The sequence below is a fragment of the Heloderma suspectum genome, chromosome 5, assembly GCF_057233095.1.
Source record: "Heloderma suspectum isolate Gila_16-S chromosome 5, 16-S_ref, whole genome shotgun sequence".
NCBI classification, from domain to species: domain Eukaryota; kingdom Metazoa; phylum Chordata; class Lepidosauria; order Squamata; family Helodermatidae; genus Heloderma; species Heloderma suspectum.
Genome location: NC_139462.1, coordinates 98,604,671 through 98,625,965, shown reverse-complemented (window position 1 = coordinate 98,625,965; position 21,295 = coordinate 98,604,671). Strand labels below are relative to the sequence as shown.

The following is a 21,295-nucleotide window of genomic DNA, read 5'->3' as shown; positions in this document are numbered from 1 at the left end:
TGGTAGGATCCCAGCACGGGCACAATTCATTGTTTTGCTGAGGCTGGTATGGTTTCAGCCCCTAAGGCGAGTGCAGGCATAACCGTCCATTCATCTGCAGCTGCCATCTCCTCTCCCTCAGCCCCTGCATGGCAGCATAGTGCCACTGCCATGCAGAGCATTTATGAAGGGAAGGGAAGGGAAGGGAAGGGAAGGGAAGGGAAGGGAAGGGAAGGGGCAAACAGGAAACACATAGCAACCAGTTCCTTGAAACTGTTGCTGAAGAAGTCTCCATCCCATGCATCTGAGGTCTCCAGTGTGGTACCAATGGGCATCAGCTGCCTGCAGACACCTCTCTGGCTCTTTGACAGGCTCCCTGCCTCTCCCTAATTTTTATTTTATTTCTGAAGATGTAAAATATTATTACATTATTATTATTATTATTATTATTATTGAGAGGCTAGCATGCTGCCTGCAACCCGAAGTGCTGCTGTCCAGTACTATCTTAATTTCATTTCATTTCATTTACTTAGGGAGCAATCCTATGGCCACTAGACACTGTCTAGAGGGCCATAGGATATGCTTTTTTCCGGGAACCGACCTTGGAGCTCATGTTCTGAGGTCGGTTCCTGGACAACTGACCTCCCACCATGTCCGCGCTGCCTCAGAGGCAGCACGGAGAAGCCCCGTCCTCCGCGCTCAGAAGAAGAGCGCGGAGCAACTGAAAAGGGGTGGGGCTGGGGGCTTTCCGAGGCAGGTACAGCGGAACTGCGCAGCCTCCTCTCCCAGTCAGCCCCCCACGGCTAGACAGCCAAAAACATCTGTCTAGTGGAAAATAGCAGGGCAGGAGAGGCGCAGAGGGAACAATTATCCCCCCACCCCCTGTGCCTCTCCTGCCTTGCATAGGATAGGCGGTCGCCTCCGCATTCAGAGGCACCTGCCTATCTTGATAGGATTGTGCCCTTAAACTACTTATATACCACTCAGTATCATAAGATCTCTAAGCAGTTTACATATGAAATTTATCAATACAATATAAAAGCCAAAATAAAACAATATAAAATAATAAATACATTAAAACATTACAGAAACAGAGCAGTACAATTACACATCAGAGTTATTTGGTTCAAAAGAGCGATTTTGTGTTTTGGAGCTCAGACTCCATCTCTGCCTTATGCTCAGGTACTTGGACAAGCTATTTTTCCTTTAGCCTCACCAGTTTGCCTTCTGGGAAATGACTGTTTTGTGACTGGCCAGACCCACCACAGTAGTCATTTTATGAATGGGCAAGCCCCCTCCATCCCAGCCATTTTGTAAGAGAACCCACGACACTCTCTCAAAATTCCAAATGTGCCCACTAGCACAAAACATTTTGGGAGCCCTGGTGTGCATAAGCTGTGGTGTGCACTTATACTGTGGTTGCAGTATAAGGCTGTAACTACAGCTGTATCATCTTAGGGAGAGCATCGTAAAAGCGGCTACATCCGTCTTAGAGAGTTTCAATTGCAAGAGGCGCTGAACTGCTTATCCTTGCTGCACCACGTTCTAGTGTAGAAGCAGCGATGCAGCAAGGGCAGGAGCTCAAGGCTAAATCCCAAGCCCCCACAACCCACGAGGTGTGAAATGACTGCCCAGAGAAAGGGGGGGCAGCAGCAACCACCTCCCCAGTGGGAGTACCTGGCCCATCAGGGTTGATGTTGCTTGCCACAGCATGTTTAATCTTTCTTCTTATTTTAAAAAAGATTTTCTAGTCAGGGGGGCAGCCATCTGGGCACAGACATGGTTACAGAGGTTCATTTTATTATTTTTACTTTTAAAATATATTATCCTTTTCTATGACAGAGTGGCGCTTATTCCTAAGTAAATGTGTTTAGCATCAGGGCAGCGGAAGCAAGCTCCACTTTATTCCTACAGTCATGATCATGATGCTGCTATGATGCAAGTGAGTTTAGAATGTGGAACTGCACATGCTTGGAGTATTTCAGGTCTGGGATGTTGTTGTTTTGCTTGGGGTGTGTATTGGATTTGGTTTTGGAAGGCTGGTGAGGAGTCAGGTGTGAACTTACAGAGTCATATGCAGTGTCTGTGTAGCATATGTAGATTTACTTGGTAGACATAGACATATATATGTATATGTCTGTGTAGCATATGTATATTTACTTGGTAGAGCAGTTGGCAACTATTATGAAGTTAGAGTTGGTTCCCATAGCTGTACCCACATACACAGGGATGATCAGCACCTCTTGCTGCTAACACCAAAGTTAGATAATTCACAGTGCTGTCTGTACATTTTGTACTTGGACAACTGATAAGAATGTTCCTTTCTCTGCTGTGAGAAACTTCCTTTCCTGCCAAGAAATTAAGCCCCCCCCCCTTCTCCTCCTTGGTGAAGGGAGAGAGGTGTGTGTGAGTTTTGGCCTGCTACCTGTTCTCCTGAATGGTGACATGAAACTTTTGCATATTTCCACAATTTTGCTATACCACAGCACCACCTAGTGGTTGTGTAATGGAATATATAGAAAGTCAGATAAAGAAAACCCCCAGAAAAAAGCACGTGTAAAGGAGCCAAGCTTAATCTCGCAAAGGGTCCAGAAGCAGAAGCTTCAGTAAAGGTGCAGGATAAAAGCTTCATGTAGAAATGTCCTTTCTTAGCACCAGAAGTGACCTATTTTGGATAGAAAGTAGATGTCCATGGATTAAAAGCCTCATGTAAAAAAGCCCTTTGTCCCTTCATGTGATCCATGCTAGCTCCTGCTCACAGATCTTTTCTGAGAATAACTGGTGTGAATGGTACATTCTGACACAACATTTATTGCATGTATGTCTCCGTGGGAATAGAGAAATCCAGCAGACACAACATTTATGTCAGAAGAATTCTTGTGCTGTGCCTTGTACTGTACAAAACTGCCACCAAAATACTATATAGAGGCTGCAAAATGCAGCTTTAGGAGGTAAGAATTAGGAACACACAATCATGAAGTCAAACACAAACATGAAGTAAAATAAGAGGCAAGGTAAAATAAATGGCCTTTTCATAAGATAAACAGGATTGTCTTATATCTCAGAATGTGATGCTAAAAAGATTCACTTATAGGGACAGTTAACTTGTTTGTAGTTCTGTAAAAAAAATAAGGAGTTAAAATACTGGTATAAGTGGGTGTGATTCAGCAAAATGTTAAGAAGTCATCAGCAGGCCACACACAATTTGCAAATGAGGTGTTTTTGAAGAGTATATGCCATTTTCTAGGTCTGAACATTGAGCTTTTGTCCTGCACGGTGGCAAGGAACACAGGTCTTAAATCTTCTCTGTGCTTCTAATTAAAGGCCTTATAGTAGCCCAGCTGTTGTAGTTTCTTTCCCTTTGGGTTCCCAATTGCCTTTCCCACCCCACACAAACTGTCATAGATCATGCACAACATCTAGTAAGATGGAGAGGCTTGTCATGGTGGCAAAACCTGGCACTCCAATCCCTTTTCTGAGGAAACCTGAAGAGCTGCCATATGGTAGCAGCATGTATGTACCATAGTGCATCTGCAAACAATTAAAAACCCCATCATGGTTGCATTAATAGACAACTTCCTAGGGAGGCAGGCCCAGCTTCACCATAATAAGTGACATTACTTCTAGAACCGGATTCCTTTGGGCCTACATTTATAGTTTATTACTCTGGACCACTAAGCACATTCATTTATATAATTTGAAGTAGGAGGTCCAAATAAGCCTTTTCCCCTCCTAAATTGAGGTTTTGGATATGAATGAAAGCTGCTATAAATGGAGCTCCAACAACATTTTAACTGTGACAGGAATAGAACTGGCTTCTGTCTTTGAAGAAAAATGGTAGTCAGCAGCCAAACCTCAAAAGGGAAGTCTTTAGGAACTAGTTTTGAAGAGATGGTACCAATATACTGAAGTCAGCGGTGGCCTCACCACCTACTTCCCTCAGAAAGTAGGGAAGAGGAAAGGTTACAATGTCTGGGACTGTTGTGCTTAGAAAAAACGCAATAAGGAGAGACATGCTCAAGGCATACAAAATTATGCATGGTGTGGAGAAAGTGGATAGGGAGACATTTTTATCACTCTCTCATAATACTAGAACCCATCTCATCCCATGCAATTCACTACAGGAAGATGTTGTGATGGCCATCAACCTGAATGGCTTTACAAGGGGCTTAGACAAATTCATGAAGGATAAGGCTATCAATGGCTAGAAGTCATGATGGCTATATACTACCTCCAGTATCTGAGGCAGTGAACATCTCTACACCAGCCTAAAATCCTGCATTTAAAATGGAGCTTTCTGCTTCCATTTTAAATGCAGGATCATAACAGACTCCCTTTACATGTGCTTCCTTTTCCTCCTCTCCTTTCCCCCACCTTCTCCCCCTTATCTGAGTCTTCCATATGTTTCATTGGTCTAGCTCCTCTTTTTGATGCTTTTCCTCTTTTCACGAAGGGAACTCAAGCGGAACACAACTGGGGTAATTTGATAGCTCATTATCTGCCATCTATTTAAAAACTGAATACAGGCCATTTAGTGCAGGAGACGCCCTGGAGGTTCACGACATCATTCAAAGGGCCTGCAAACTTCCATGAGTGAGCAATCTCAATAGCAGGATAAAAGCTCTGTGTGAAGAAGCCCAGTATGTCTCTGTACACCAGTTTTTGGGGAACACAAGCAGGAGGGTGCTACTGAGATTTTGTCCTGTTCGTGGGCTTTCCATAGGCAGCTGGTTGGCCACTGTGGTGAACATGATACTGTTCAGTAGATAGGCCTTTGGTCTGATCCAGCATGGTTGTTCTTAAGTTCTTAACTAGAGATCAACAAATATACTCATGTGGTGAAGGCATGGGTTGTGACTGAGGGTGAAGTGAAATAATAGTGTGTATGTGTGAGCAAATGAAAAACACCTCCATGTGAGGGCTGTCTTCACATGAGAAACTACCCATGAGTCTACAGCTGATGTAAATACAGTTGGAGACATCCATGTAATGAAGCTTTTTGAAATACTATGGCTCCAACATGGGTCACTGCCACCAGGAAGCTCTTTGTTTTGTGGGCATCCACAGTGTGCCCCCAACCTAGAGAAGCTTAGTTGCACTAAAGTCTCATTGAAATCAGTGGGATTTGTTAGCCAGAACTAACTTATCCAATTAGATTCAAAGGGACCTGAGTGCAACTAGCTTTCTTTGGACCGGGGGCCATAACATTTGAATTGACCCTGAGGTCAAGCATAATGACATCGAGCCCATTGTCAAGCATAGCGTGCAGTATTGCCCTTAAGCTGAACAAAATGAAGGTCTGTTCTTCAAACTGTTTAGGGACTCTCTTAAGGTGTTGTAATACCTCTGTGCAGAGTATCCTCAGTTCCATCCTGGAGTTCAATACAAGATTAGTTTGGATTACCATCTCTAAGAAGAAAGCTAACATCAACAAGCCAATGCAAGCAGCACCCAAGAAGCTTTGGGGTTTGTTTTAGCTGATCTTAAAAGTATAGTGGCAACAATTGCAATCTTCAGATCATAAGAAAGAATACAAAATACACACACATTGAATTACTTCTTTTTCTTTGTTTCCAGGACTACACACTCACTATGTATTTCCAACAATCCTGGAGAGATAAAAGACTATCGTACTCTGGAATACCCTTGAATCTAACTTTGGATAACAGAGTGGCTGACTATCTCTGGGTACCAGATACATACTTTCTGAATGACAAGAAATCCTTTGTTCATGGAGTTACTGTGAAAAATCGAATGATTCGGCTACATCCAGACGGAACAGTCCTTTATGGTTTGCGGTATGTAACATTTAATCTTACTTCACAGCTGCTTACTGGAATAGGTTTCCTCATAAGAACTGGCATACTCAATGAAGTAAGACAAAAACTGTTTTCCAGTTTAGTTTATTCAGGGATTCCTCACACCCCAGCTGATTTTATGTGGCTCCTGGTGGCCCTAACAAACTATAACCAAGGTGTGACGAAGCTTGTGCCCACTCATAAAGAAAAGAAAAATGTTCTTAAGTTGTTCTTTTTTCCCATGAAATTTTATTTTATTTTGCAATAAAGTTTTTAAAAGGCACAAAAAGAACATACATATAACATAACAAGATCACTATAGAAACAAAGAAATTCGCTAATTGTTATTCTTAGTCTATCACTGACAGATATGGAACATCAACAGTAAAGCAGCTCCTGAGCAGGAGCTCACTATCTAGTCATTCTAATGAAAGTATGAAAATACAAGTTATACAGCTCATATAAGGAGTGTATGCTAGTGTCTGTTAGTGTGTGTGTGTGTGTGTGTGTGTGTGTGTGTATTAATCAGCAAAAAGATTGGCAACTGTACTTTGTTAGAATTTGATCAAAAGTTTGAAGGGCTTTAACATAGGAAATAAATGGAAACCATGGTGCTATAATATCTTTCTTAAAAATTAGGATTCCTTGCTTGCTGCACTTGCTACACATAGTCATAGTCTCCCAAATTTTATAAACCCACTGCTGTTTACTTAGGGAGCAATCCTATGGCCACTAGACAGCAGCTAGACAGCCATAGGATATTTGGTTTTCCAGGAAATGACCTCCCTCCACTTCTGCGCTGCCTTGGAGGCAGTGCGGAACAGCCCCATCGTCCGCTTGCAAGAGGAGCATGGAACAGCTGAAAAGAGGCATTCCGGGGGGGGGGGGGGGATGTCCAAGGCAGGGAGGGTGGAAATGCCTGTATGACACATCCAGTGTTGTACAGCAGCCTCCTCCTCCATTCAGCCCTCCCACAGCTAGACAGCAGCAATCAGCTGTCTAGCTGAAAATGCAGGGCAGGAGAAGCACGGAGGGAACAATCCCCTCCGTGCTTCTCCTGCCCTGCTTTGTATAGGAGGTGGCCGCCTATCCGAATAGGGTTGCGCCCTTAGTTGCTTTGGAGACTTCCAGTTGCGCACTAGTTGTGTGACTTTGCAGCTGTTTACAATTGCTTTAGAAGGTCTTTATGCAGGAATTCAGGGTCACTATGATGAAGAAGCATAGCTTTAGGAGTTACCAGTTGTCTAATGTGGAGAAATTCCAGTCCATAATAAGCAACTATGTTCCAAAACTCCTGCACTGTTTGTTACAGATATTCTACATGTTAATGTTACACAGTAGCCCTATTCAGGTGTTCTCAAAGCACTTTGTTTAATCATGCAAGGATGGGGAGCACTCAAGCCCCACCCCTGTCCTTCGTCACTCTCATCGCCCTGTACATGTGGAGGATGACTGTCTGAAGACAAGAGCCTCCTGTATCCATGGGGGCTCTCTACTCAATCCAGAATGTTGATTAAAGAACACGCTTTGAGAATGCCTGAATAGGGCTTCTGTTTTGCTTATACATATGTCCATGTACTATTATGCCTGGGAATGCATGTGCTCCCTAACAGGGAAAACCTTACAGCTATATAGTGCCAACTTTATCAAGGTCTTTTGAGGAAGTCAATTTATACATTCATTTCATTCCATTTATTATTACATTTCTCTGCCGCCCAATAGCAAAAGCTCTCTGGGTGGTTTACAAAGATTAAAACCCTAAAAATACAATACGATAGCATAATATAAAATAATTGACTTACAAAAACATTTCATATGTAGTCATATTCATATGTATGGCTCCCAGACAGGGAGTATTTATATTGAATGCTTCCAAATTGGCTCTGCTGCTTTACTGAAGTTACATCTGTTTTCACCATTTAGCAGCAAATTTTCTATGCGTATTGCTGGAAAGGAATGTGATTCTTAACCTGTGTTATATTATCTCTGCACAGAGACCAGGTGGTTTAACCATCTGCCTTGCCCATGATGTTGGCAGGTGTTCCCCATTTTATAAGGTGGTGGGTTGGATCCAGACATAGTCATACTTACAGCAGACTCATTGAAATCAATGGCAGTGAAATTGTTGACTAACTTAATTGCATTGATTGCAATGGGTCTACATTAATTATGACTAAGTCTAGATCCAACCAACTATCATTTCACAATGGTAAGTATCTAAGGCTGCAATTGTATACCTGGGAGTAAGCCCCAGTGAATTCAATGGGGCTTACTTCTGAGTAGGCATGTACATGAATGCACTGTAAAGATGCAATCCTATGCATGTTAAGACAGAAAAAAAAGTCCTACAACTCCCAGCATTCCCCAGCCAACCATGCTAACTGGGGAATGCTGGGAGTTGTAGCATTTTTTTTCTGACTAAACATGCATAGGATTCCTGGTCTTCCACAACTCAACACTATGGACAACTCCAATTCTTTGGACACATCTTCAGTATCTATCTTCTAGACTATCATGTATTACAGGCAGAGAGCAGAAGAAACCTATATCTATTTCAGTTCTATTTCAGTTTTGTTGGTAATGTGACATTCTGCTATTTTGCAAACAAAACACAAAAATCAATAATACTAGAGACAGTACAACAGAAATATGGAAAAGCCACCATAGACTCAAGAGCAGTGGCCAACCCAAAATAAATAACATGGCACCAGCCAGTGTTTCCCCACTTAAAAAATACTCAAGCAAACTAATTCCCCACAAACAACCTAAAACCCTGGGAAATCTTCCTGACTGAAATTATTTCACTGACCCTTCAACAGTTCCATCTACTATTATCTCCATATTGTAAATGAGAGACTGGGTACAAAGGCAGGACTGCACATTACACTCATAGGTGTGTAACAAAAGCATTATGGCTGCTCTTCTGAGGAAAAAGCAGCTGGCAGGGGGTGGATTTGGAACAGAGAAGTGGCAGAGAGAAGAAGTGCTTAGCCCTTTCCCAATCCACCACATCTCCACTCCACATCACTCCACTCCAAATCACACTTGTCATCCTCTGGGTTCCTGATCAGGATTCCAGATCACAGGTAGAGCCTTCACATCTTCAGTAGGCTTCCTCATTGCAGGCATTCCCCCAACATGTGGACAGAGCAGGGGCAGGGCCTGCAGGGGACACAACAGTGGGGGGAAGCCAGTGGGGCACAGCCCTGCTTTCCCTCTCACACAAGTGTAAATTATGTAAGGAGAGACACGTGAAGAGGGCTATCATTTGTGTGTGCTATGTAGACAAGTCCCAAGACAATAGTGGCTTCCCTAAGGGTACCTGACAAATTCATGACAGAGACAAGACAATGAGGGACGTAGGCACTATGCCATGCTAACACTCTCAACTGCTAGCTAAAATCCTGCTCTAACGTGTGGAGAAATGCCATCAGACCTCTTAGCTCTTCTCCTTAATATTGAGGAGAAATGCAGGCTGCACTTGCTTGGTGGAAAGTGAAATGCACTCTGTATGTGCTCAGAAACACTTTGATTATATTCCCACAGGCTAGTAGAAACCAACCCTAGCCACAACTTGTGGATCTCAGCTCTTCCCGTGTTTGCAGCAGAAAATACCAGTGGGTCCTGCTGCCATTGTGGAGCTGTCCTAGAGCTGCATTCCAAATGCACACTGAGGCCCAAACTAGATGGTCTCTTGATACCTAGCATGCTGCCACATAACTTTTTCTCCCCCTTAAACTGATTATAGGTGGTGGCAGAATCTTACTTAGAACACAGCACACTGGAGAAGGAAGTCTTTCCTCTTCCCTCCCCAGCACAATTGGAGTGAATCTTCCTCCCATGTGGCTAGAACACTCAAAAGTCCCCACTGACGCCAATGGGGACTTTTTATCTAAGCCTTCTAGCCATGTGGGGTTGAGGGTCCACTGTGACCCTTCTGGGGAGGGAAGACCTCCCATCTCCATGTGGTAAGATTTCCTACACCTGTCTGTAATAACTTAAGGGCAGGAAAGATAAGAACCTGTACGATATATATCAAGAAAATGTTGTCTTTGGGCCTTACCTGAGAGTAACCCCAACTGAATGCAGCTGGATATACTTCTGAGTAAACAAGCATAGAATTGGGCTGTATGCAAGAAATCCTACACATATTTATTTTAGGAGTGCACGAAAGCCACTTACCTGGTCTCGCAGCTTTTCGCGGTGGGGGGGAGGCACTTCGCTGCTCTCCCCCCGAAGTTCAGGCCGGGGGGGGAGGCTTCCCACCTCGCCTGGCTGAAATTCAGGCCGGGGGGGAGGCTTCCCGCCTCGCCCGGCCAAAATTCAGGCTGGGGAGGAAGTGCCTCGCCTCACCCGGCCGCAAAATAAAAAGTTAAAAAAAAAAACACGCAATTTGCGTTGCCCTTATTTTCACCGTAGTCTACGTAAAGATTTACATAGATTACAGCAACCAAATAAGGAACGCAAATGGTGGCTCCCTATGGGGGCCGCCATTTGCGTATGCGCTTTTTTTTTCTTTTTTTTTAAGTCACCCGTGATAGGCTACATGACGATTAACGTAGCCTATCACGGCTAGATTTGCAAAGTCAGCCGTGATAGGCTACGTAAATCGTCACGTAGCCTATCACGGGTGAATTAAAAAAAAAAAAGCGCTTACGCAAATGGCGGCCCCCATAGGGAGCCGCCATTCGCGTTCCTTATTTGGTCACTGTAGTCTACTTAATCTTTACGTAGACTACAGCGACCAAATAAGGAACATGAATGGCGGTTCCCTATGGGGGCCGCCATTAGCTGTACGCGCTTTTTTTTTTTTTTTTTAAGTCACCCGTGATAGGCTACGTGACGATTTACGTAGCCTATCACGGCTGACTTTGCAAATCTAGCCGTGATAGGCTACGTTAATCGTCACGTAGCCTATCACGGGGGCATTGTGTTTTTTTTTACTTTTATTGGAATGGCGGCGGCGGCAGCCGGTCGAAAGATCGGCTGCCGCCCCCGCCCCTGACGAAGACCCGACGAACCGCCGCCGGGACCCGCCGCCAGGAGGGACATTCGGGAAAGGTAAGTCCCGTCCCGGGGGGGTGCGGGGGGCGGGGGGGTGCGGAGAATTTCTCCCCGAAACTTCTTCGGGGGGCCGAACATGTTGGCGCTCGGCCCCCTGAAGTTTCGGGGAGAAATTCTCCGCTAACCCTAATTTATTTGTAAGTCTCATTAGAACAAACAGGACTTACTGCTTAGGAAATGTGTTTACGATCCAGGCTTGAGATTATTAGTTCTATGTGCGAGCAATCACAGATAGCATGCAGTCATTTCAGAAAGAGTGAAATATTCTTTTATGTAACAAATATATGAAAGCAAGGCTAAAATGAAGCTCAGGTGGCACAGAAAATAGTGGCATAGAAAAAGGTCTGCACTGTCATTAATTTTGTACCACACTACTTAATTCCTTTGTGAGTGATTCAAAGCAAAAAAGAGAACCCTGTCATTAAGTCTCTCTTGGGGAATAGTAGACCTCACTGATGTAGATAAATGACTTTTGTTAAGGGAAGGTGGGGTGGAATTGGTATTTCAACTGTGAAAGAGAAACAAGGTACCAATGAGAAAATAGTTGATAATTCTAGAATCTGGTTATTGTTTGTTAAACAGAGCATGAGGGAAATGTGCCTTTCTAATTGCCTTCAGTCTTCATGGCTGCCGTTCCTTTCCATCAAACTGACTGCTGGAAAGCCGCTTGTAAGCAGTAGTATGCTTAAAGAGATCTTTGGATAAAGCAATGTTTTTGAAAACATGTTGGACTCTCTTTCCTTGCCTTGCTGTAGATAGACAGCCATCCATTTATTCCGATAGGTGAGATGGGAATACATTTAGCAGTGGTGTTAACACTGTATATTATCCCAGCACAGAAAGGTTTGGTAGTTAAAACTGCATACAAACGTAGCAGGAGAGAAAACATTTCAGATTTCCAAAGTTTATGATCATTCCCATGGGTGATTCGTATACACATGTTCTCCATTCATTGATTGTACCGTTAGGTGAGTTGTGAACAAACCACATAGATTAATCACCACAGACAGGAGACTGGGCAGAAATACAACTATAATCAATGGAGTAAGATCTGGTGTAGTCTAGTGTCAAAGATTATGTGCTAGAAAGGCTCTGGTTCAAATCTCTCTTCAGCCGTGACTTTGTGAGGCAGACTGTGGCAAGCCGGGTTCTCTCAACTGTCCTAGCTAGGCCCCCATCTGCTATATGAGGCTAATACTGGCATTCCTTGAAGGGCTCTTATGAGAATTACCCAAGTCTCACTATCAGTCTGAATCTGCCTTGTTGGCTCTCTTGTTATGTTGCCAAGTCTGATTCGCTGTCACCATTCCTAGTCAGAAAAAGACTATTTGTGTGTTGGGGGCAGATGCTGAAGGAGCACTTGATTGTGGTTGCAAAAATCACCATTCTGGATTGCAGCCAAATACTTGGAAATGCAAGGTATTTGGAGGTATTCCCAATCTTCCCCTTCTCTGCTGTGATGGGAGGCAATGCAACAGTATGGGAGGACATGGAATATCACCTGGTTGCCTTAGCAACACGCTCTTTCCTTCCCCCTGCCTCCACACAATGAATGCATAAATATTTTTACCTGTTTGTGTGCTCCCCTAAAAAAAAATCAACAAAAGAGGGGGGGACAATTGTGTCCCTTTATTTTAGCTCAGCTCTAGTCTGTGATCAAAATGTAACCCATTTAAGTGATGAGCCCCCATGTAACCCCATTCAGGCGCTAGAATCTGGACTGAGCTTTGAAAAAGAGCATACCCTCCCAAGGGAGGGAACAAAGATTCAGAGGGGGTTGGAGAAGGAGGAGGGGGTCTGAAACAATGGAGGAGAGAGTGCAAAAAGTAAAAGGACTATGATGATTAGAGATTCATTATGGATATGTCTTTTCATTATTCATTTGTTCATTAATAATTGTTTATTTCATTTGTTCAATAATCATTTTCTAAATACCTGACTCTGCCTCTTCTATTCCTTTGAAATATAGTTAATACTTACTGAGCAGCTGAAGTTGAGCAAGGAGCCCACCAAAATGGGACCGCTGTTAAGGCCTCTGGGAAAATATTACCCATACATAAATTAAAATGATTATTTACATAAATTAAATAATGAAAAATAATTTCGATACATGCTTACATCCTTACCTTGTACACTTTTGACTAATCAATCATTTTAGATTCTTGAAGGCATGATCACTGTTGGGACAACTTCCCATCCCAATACTAAATGTTCTTAAGGCGCAATCCTAAGCACGTTTAGACAGAAAAAAAGTCTTACAACTCCCAGCATTCCCCAGCAACCATGAGTGCAATCACGTACATGCCTACTTAGAAGTAAGATCCATTGAATTCAATGGGGCTTTCTCCCAGGTAAGTGTGTATACAGGTGTGTCTAAACATGCATGGGATTGTGCCCTTAGCATTCTCACCTTTGTAGGCCCTAACATTTCACTCCCTTAAGGTTGTAGGTGACTCTTAGAGGTTCACTCTGACCATTAATAAATAGGTCTCTTTTTATTTTCTTTGGATTTTACCTTTAATTTACTTTTGGGTGGAATGTCATTGGTCACTGGCACAATAGGTCTTGCAAATAACATTGCCTGATTCTTAGACAGATTTTACACTAGCAAGCAACTCATTTGAATTTTTTGGCATTGCACCTGAATTCCCCAGCCTGTAGGGGAAAAGAAAAACCAGACATGGCTAATTCATACTGAAATGCATGTTACCTGATTTTTCTTGATCTATATTAGTGTTGTCATCAGTATGCCAGCTAATTGCATGCAAATCGGAAATCCACTGTAAGGTAGTTTTAATTACTGCCCCTTTTCTCTTTATTTCTGCAAGACTGCAATAGATTTTTCAAACAATGCTGTTAAGGTCCAGATCAGGACCCTTCCATAGGGGGTAGGGGGGCTTTTAAGATCTGGACTGGGGCCCTGCATCTACTCTGGAGTAAAAGTGAAAAGAAGGCAGAGCTGCTAGATACGTATTTAACGTAATCTCTGGTTTGGCCCTCAGTCCATTAGGTGGGGGAAGTGAATCCAGACACCCTCAGAATAGATACTCAGTGCTATCAGATCTAAGAATACTGATTATCTATTTGGCAAGGGTGGAAAAATCCTTACATGCAGGTATGGACATCCAGCACAGGCAGGCCTGGCTCCAGGTTTTTGAGGGTCCCCAAGAATCCTGCAATACCTTCCTTGAGCTGTGGAATTTTCAATTTTCCTTCCGCTATGGAGATTATATATATATATATATATATATATATATATATATATATAATTTCTATACTGCCCCAAAAGCTCTCTGGGCGGTTTACAGAAGTTAAAACATTAAATACAATATAAAAAGTTTAAAAGCCATTTACAAAAAGCACATAAAAGCGCACAGACAATATACAGAAACAACATATAACTAAAAACAACATTGAACTATCAGTCATAACTAAAGACACGCCCAGGACCGATTAAAACTCATCATGTGCTGCCAAATGCATGGGGAAAGAGATAGGTCTTAACCTGGCGCTGAAAATATAATAATGTTAGCGCCAGGTGGACCTTGGCCCAATCTACACTCATGGTTTGTCACGCTTCCGAAGAGTTTCCACCCCCCTCGGTGCACATGACATTCACGCTGTATCATTTCTGAGCTGCAAATTTTCTTTGACCTGTTATCGTATTCATTTCCCTGAAATACTGTAACATACAAATAGATTTCCATCCATGTGGTCCAATGTTTCGCTTCAGGTACCAGATATAGGCGTGGTGTGCTCCTAAACCTATCCTTATACGGTTGATCTCGTATTTCCCTACTGGCCAATCTCAGCTCTCAACCCCTCTATCGGCTCTTCAGGCAGCTTCTAGCATTGGTAGCTCACTTCCCTGTGTGTTCACCCATAGTTCTCTCTCCTCTTCGAGCTAATTTTTTTTATATAGTACTTTATTCTCTTCGGATCTTCAAAGAATGGCGGAGTGTCTAGGGACAATCTAACTTCATTCCAGGTAGGCAGCACCAGATCCTGCTTGCACAGACAAACGCACACACAGAGAAACACACACACAGGAAAAAGGGAAGACAACAGCTTAAAATACAGCCATGTACAGATTCTGATCTTCATATCATGCCAAAAATACAGCACACGGAAGGAGCAGTCTCTCCAAAGCTTCAAAGTTTCAGAGAGTCAAGCTGACAGAAAAAAAAAAGGTAGTTTGAAAAATATCCTGGGATCTCGATCCATATTTCCGTGCTCCATTGTCATCCAAATGCTACTACACTGCTAAAAAAGGAGTGGATCTACAGATGTGTTTAAATCCATTCCATCTCTGTTTTGTGGCTTGTTAGGCATCTTTAATCCAGTCCATGTTTTCTGGACCACTGTTTGCAAATTATAGGAGATGCATTTGCCAGTGCTTGCCTCTTCTCAAGGAGGGAGGAAAATCCCATTGAAAGCAAATTCCCTTCAAGGACTGTTTCTGATTTGGAGGTGACAGAGACTGCCTTTCCCACCCGAAAAAGGAGAACCCCCCCTGCCCCCCCATCAAAGCACAGAACTCATCTTTGTCCAAATATGCACACTAAGAATCCCAGATCTGCTGCTTCACCTCAAATGGTGTCAAAAATCATATGAAATCAAGAGGATCCTTGCCCTGGAATCCCACTTTTGTACCGTGGCTGCTCCCATGAGTGGCACATCTGTGATTTTCCTGGTTAAGTCCATGGAGGCAGATGTGCTGTGTGATATGATGGTGTTTGGGGGTCTGTGTCTTGTAAAACTCATGAGGATCACTGAGAATCCCTGCCTCAGATCCCTACTTTGTGGCTGTGGCTGCACACATGGTGGTTTGGGGGGTCTCCCCTTTAAAAATAATATGAAATAGTGAGAATCCCTTTTTGATTTCATAGATCCTTGTTTTACTTTCTTCCCAATGTGTTTACTCAATGTGCTTCCAGCCAATGTGTTTACTCAGAACTAAGCATTGCTGTGTTCAGTGGGATCTCGGAGAAACTTTGTGGAATTTACAGCTTAAGCCTGTGCATGTCTACTCAAAAGTAAGTCCTATTGATTTCAATGAGAGTTACTCTCAGGTAAGTATTAGATTGAAGGCAAGAATGCTATCAATGGATGTTTTTCCTCTCTGCAGGCAACCTCCCAGCAAACAACCTTTCTGGAATGCCCATTAAAGGAACTGGAGCCCTTTTATGGAATTCCAGGAACTGCATCTTCTCGGCCACCTCGGCCAGGGTAACCCAAAGCAGAAGCAATATTGTCCAGTTTCATTCCAGAGGGGCTTCACTGGGTCCCGCGTACACAGGCACATGCACACACACACAGGAACACACACACAGAAAATAGGGAAGACTGACAGCTAAAAATATAGCCATGTACAGATTCTGATCTTCACATCATACAAAAAAAATAATAATACAGCACACGGAAGGAGCAGTCTCTCTTAAGCATTGAAGTTTCAGAGAGTTAAGCTGGCAGGAAAAAAAAATATCAATGGGGCCAGGTGCCGAAACAGTTAATGTTGAGGTCCTTAGAATAAGGAAGGAGGGAGAGAGGGCAGGGAATTGGGAGAACCAGTAAAAAGAGACTGTTCCCCTTCTGCGATCAGCCCACTTCTACCACACTGAAGACTCTCCTATTGAACAGTATGAATCAAGGTTGAATCAAGGTTACTGTTTCAAGGAAGTACTGAAATGGGGAAACAGGCTGTGTGAATTATCATGTTTTAATAGATTAACAGCAATAGTCTACCAGCTTCGTTGCAATTACGTGCTAAGTGTAGATTGCCCCCTCATCAGGGAGCTTGTTCCACAGATGGGGTTATAGACTCAGACCTTGAACCATCATCCTCAGAGGATCCCAACCTCTTGTCCTCTGAGAAGGCTCCAGAGTAAGGAGCTCAGGCAGAGGATTTGGTCACAGAAAGGAATCATGAGGCTTCCATCTTCCAGGACCTAGTTCCCTAGAAAGATCCCAGGGGTCAGCTGCCATGCATCTAGAAGGGGTTCCCTTGCCATCTTCAGACTCCGATGACTCCAGCTATGAGGACACTCGCATGCCACAGCCGCTCTCACATCATTGCAGCTTAAGGTTGCTAAAACAGGCGAGTCTTCTTTAAGAGACAAAGCCTCAGTACGGAGACAGGCCCAACCACCCTAAATTCAGCAACACCTTTATTTAAACTTCAGTCTTGCTCTGATCTTTGTTGGAGCAATATACAGACAGTCCTGTCTGGCTTCCAGCCCCATTTGGAGCTTTCTGTGGTGCTGAACTCTTTCTGCCTTGCTTCCTGAGAAACCTGACCTAACCTGATCCCTTCTCAAGATCTGATCCCTAGCAGAACCCTGCAACCCAAGCTACATCACAGAGAATCATCCAAAGCTGTGGCCTGAAACAGTACCGAAGATAATGCTGAGTGTGCTCTTCTATCACTGTTAATCCACCCTTCCTTTTGGTGTCCCAAGTAGCGAGAGAACAGTGGGGAGTATGTGTTAGGGCAGGGATGGGCAACCTGCAGCCGTTGGGCTATATGCAGCCCTAGGGCTACATGTAGCCCTTGGCCTAATTTCAAGACCCTTCTGCAAGCAATCAGTTTAGACTTCTGACAAAAATGGTCTGCCTTCACTTGGCTGCCTGCTGATTGGGAAGAGAGGCGTGGGGAGCAGGGACAGGAGCAGGGGATTGGCCCATCCACCACTGGCTCTGGCCACACCATCCACTGTCATGCAGCCCCAAGAGAAAAAAGGTCCCTGACCCCATGTTAGGGGCTCCTCTGGAATTAACATGACTAGAGTGATGATCTCTCATGGGATCAGGTACACTATATGGAAACAGTGCAGCATTCCTCTCAGGAAGTTGGTCTTTCTAGTAGCAAGAGTGCACTGCTTGTGTCACTTCTGTGATCCTTCCTGCTGGTCTCCCAAATTGTCTGCATAGGAGTCAGAGAATGGATTAGGAATCCTGCTGAGTCAAGGGGCTTGGTGGGCTCTTCAAACTGTTAGCAGAGTGCTTGTACTGCGGAGAAAAATGAGTCTGTTTTGCACACACAGCAGTACTGTGTTATAGAAAACGTTGATTGCAACAAGAGACTGTAAAGGACGTTACCCAGCGTGACTTCAGCAATGTATTGTAGTGGTCAGAGTGTTGGACTGGGGAGAGCCAGGTTCAAGTCCCTGCTTGGCCATGATGCTCACTGGGTGACACTGGACCAGTCATAGACTCTCAGCCTAACCTACTTCACAGGGTTGTTGTGAGGATAAAATGGAGGGGAGGAGGATCATGTATGTCACCTTGGGCTCGTTGGAGGAAGTGGTGGGATATAAATGTAACAAACAGGAAGTTAAGAGGAAGCTGCTTGGATCAGAGAGAAAAAGAGAATCAACATGTTCTAACTAGGGATGGGTGAACATGCGATGTTTGAGATCATTGAGGTTCTCTGAATTCCTTCTCAAAGCTCCTCCTGTTCCCAAGCACAAACATTCTTTTTTTTTTTTCTTGATTTTTAAAAAAAATGCACATTTCCCCCATAGGCTAAACTGAAAATGTGGATTTTGGGGGCAAATGCCTATTTGCACAAGTGTGCACTTTTGAATGCAAACTCAAGTTTGGGAAATTGTGAAAAATTCTCAAGAATTGCATTCCAGCTCGTGTTTGTGTTTGGCGTTGCGAACGGAACACGTTTGCATGATTTGCAAACAAGAACAAAATTCTCCTACATCCCTACAACCAATGAAATCAGTTACAACTCCATCTACTGTTGGAGCAGACTAATTGCACATTTAGTAATGCATTGATTCAAATCTATATTGACATCTTGTTTCTTTTCCAACACATAATGGTAGGGCCCTGGCAAATGCTGGCCCTTTCTGATTTCTGGCATAGACCACGCATGCATGGAACAGGTCTAATGTGTTTGTTCTTTTATAAATGCACCTGCATATACCCAGAGAATAACTACTGCTCCTTTCCTCCCAACAGAATGACCTTTGCTTGAGCTAGAGCATAGGCCCACTGACAGAGTACAATGCATGTTTGTGTGTTTTCCTCCTTTAGCAAGCTGCATCCACAGATGTAAGAGCTCCTGCACTGGCAGAGCAGAAAATAGGAAGGCTTTGCTCCATTGTTCAAGCTCACTGTGTCAAATCAGATTCAGACTGCATATGCCAAGGACAGTGCAGTGATTCCATTGTCAACCCAAATAATAGCATTGTCAAATGCCACATGTTTCAAAACAAATACACCTATCGTCCTAAATAGTGAAGTAACACTCAAGAGAAATCTCGGCACTCCCACCTACGTCACTGCGATTCTATTTGTCATGGCAACAAAGATGCCCCACTTTCCCAGACTGTGTTCCAGCTAGTTTTTCCTTTTGAGATTTATGAAGTGACTTGGGCCCGACTTACATTGCGCCCACCACCGGGCTGAATTCGGTGTCCTGTCGGGCTAAACGCTCTCGCATTTTTATGTTATTATCCTCAGTCACCCATTTTCTCTGCTCCACTCCCTCCTCGAATGCGGGAGCTTGGTTCACACTCCGGTGCCTCGCAGTTCCCCAGCTCCAAAGCAGAGCCGCCCTGATTGGAGGAGCAGCAACTCCTCCCACCTCCTCCAATAAACCACCCACCCTCCCATCAACTCGCCTCCTCTCCCGTCCCCTGTGTCCTTCCTCAGCCATTTGCTGGAAACCTCACCGTGCCTGCATCACCTCGCCCCATTGATCCCCTGTTAGCTCTTTCTGGACACATTCTATCTTCTTTGGTGTCCGAATCTGGCTGGAGCCCTGGGTCCTGAACTGGCAATGTTCTACAGGCTGCTGTTTCTCTCTTCAAATGCCTTGATATGTACTCTCCAGGCACTGATCGCTCTGGAGAGGCTGTCGTCCGAGCGGCGGAGGTCTCGTCTCCAGGTACTGTGCTGCTACCACCATCGCCATCAGAACTTGTGCTTGAGGATGCTTTGAAACACATTGACCATGGTGCACAATGTGGCTCTTCTCCCCATGCCTCAGGTTTTCCGGAGGTATTGGGTGTGCCCGAGCAGCCAGGACTGGTGGGAGAGGCTTGTTCTGCAGGTGTGGAATGACGAGCGCTGGATCGAACACTTCAGGATGCCTCGTCGCACCTTCTTTCAGGTGGTGGGCAAAGTGGCCCCACTCTTGGCCAGACACTCGACACAACTGTGCAGAGCCAATCATGCCTTGTACAAGAATGCGGCAGAGCAGTTCGGGGTGGGGAAATCCACAGTCGCAGGGATCTTTGTGGAGCTGTGCCTTGCTCAGGAGCATGCTCTACTGCGGAGAATGGTGACCCTTGGCGACGTGGATGTGGTGAGTGTGGCTTGGGGGTGGGGGTGGGGACGCCCGGCTTTTTGGGGGGGAGGGAACATCTTTGATGCTTCAAATCTTCAAAGAATCGAAGACCCGTCTAATGTGTTGGTTTTGAGGTTGGGGTCGCATCTTTGAAGATTCGAAGCTGTGCTCACTACAGCACGGTATAGGCAAGGTTCACATCGGGGGATGAGATCTTGTCTGCACGGTTTTTGAGAGGTACTCCCCAGTTCATGGTGATCGCCATCCTCCTGGACATGTGTGTGAGGCGGGGGGAGCGCGTCACACAACCCTTGCGGTGGGTGCTGTGTGCTTTGTGCTTGACGGGGCTTGTCCAGGCAAGTGTGTGGGGAGATGGGGGCACGAGCGGGATGCATCTGTTGCTTGGCAATGGCCAGTCATGCTTTGGCTGCCTCCCACCAAATATGGTCTCTCCTCTCTCTCCAGGCAATGTTCGGCTTCTCCGCCCTTGGCTTTCCTGGGGCATTCGCGGCTTGCGATGGGACACATATCTCGATCGTATCCCTGATTAGACAGGGCAGCGAGTTTATCAGTCAGAAGCACTACTACTCAATGCTTCTGCAAGGTACAACGGACCACGCGGGATGATTCATCAATGTCGAGATCGGGTGGAGTGGCCGAAACCATGACGACTATGTATTTTGGAACTTGGTGCTGTGCGAAGCGATGGACGCAGGGAATTTTGTGCCTGGGAACCCGATGTGGAGAGCGGGCGGTGTGCTTATCCCTCCGCTGATCCTGGCCGATGGAGCTTACCCCATGCAATGTTGGCTGATGAAGCTTTTTGAGGGACACCTCTCACCAGAGGAGGCTCACTTCAACCAGCGCCTCAGCAGAGCTAGAAACGTGGTGGAGTGCGCTTTTGGCAGGCTGAAGAGAAGGTGGAGATGTCTCACGGGATGACTGGAGGTGGCAGAGGAAAACATCCCATCACTGATTTCTGCCTGTGTCATTCTCCACAACATATGTGAGACTACCAGGGCTGCTTTGACAGAGGCGTCCGGGGACAGTAACCGCGTGGTGTTAGACACCCTGGGGCTTCCCTACGTGAATGACGACCAGGTGCATAATGAGCGGGGGAACGAAGTCCGTAGGGCTTTTTGCGACTTCA

At 44.7% G+C, this 21,295-nt stretch overlaps 1 protein-coding gene across 1 annotated transcript in view; it reads left to right on the top strand.

Annotated features, from left to right (window-relative positions):
* The window catches only part of GABRB1 (gamma-aminobutyric acid type A receptor subunit beta1), a 188,305-nt gene that overhangs the window by 106,215 nt on the left and 60,795 nt on the right, over window positions 1–21,295 (top strand). Inside the window, exon 4 of the mRNA XM_084856854.1 lies at window positions 5,557–5,777. Within this exon, the coding sequence (XP_084712980.1) occupies window positions 5,557–5,777 (221 nt within the window). The remainder of the gene's footprint in view (window positions 1–5,556; window positions 5,778–21,295) is intronic.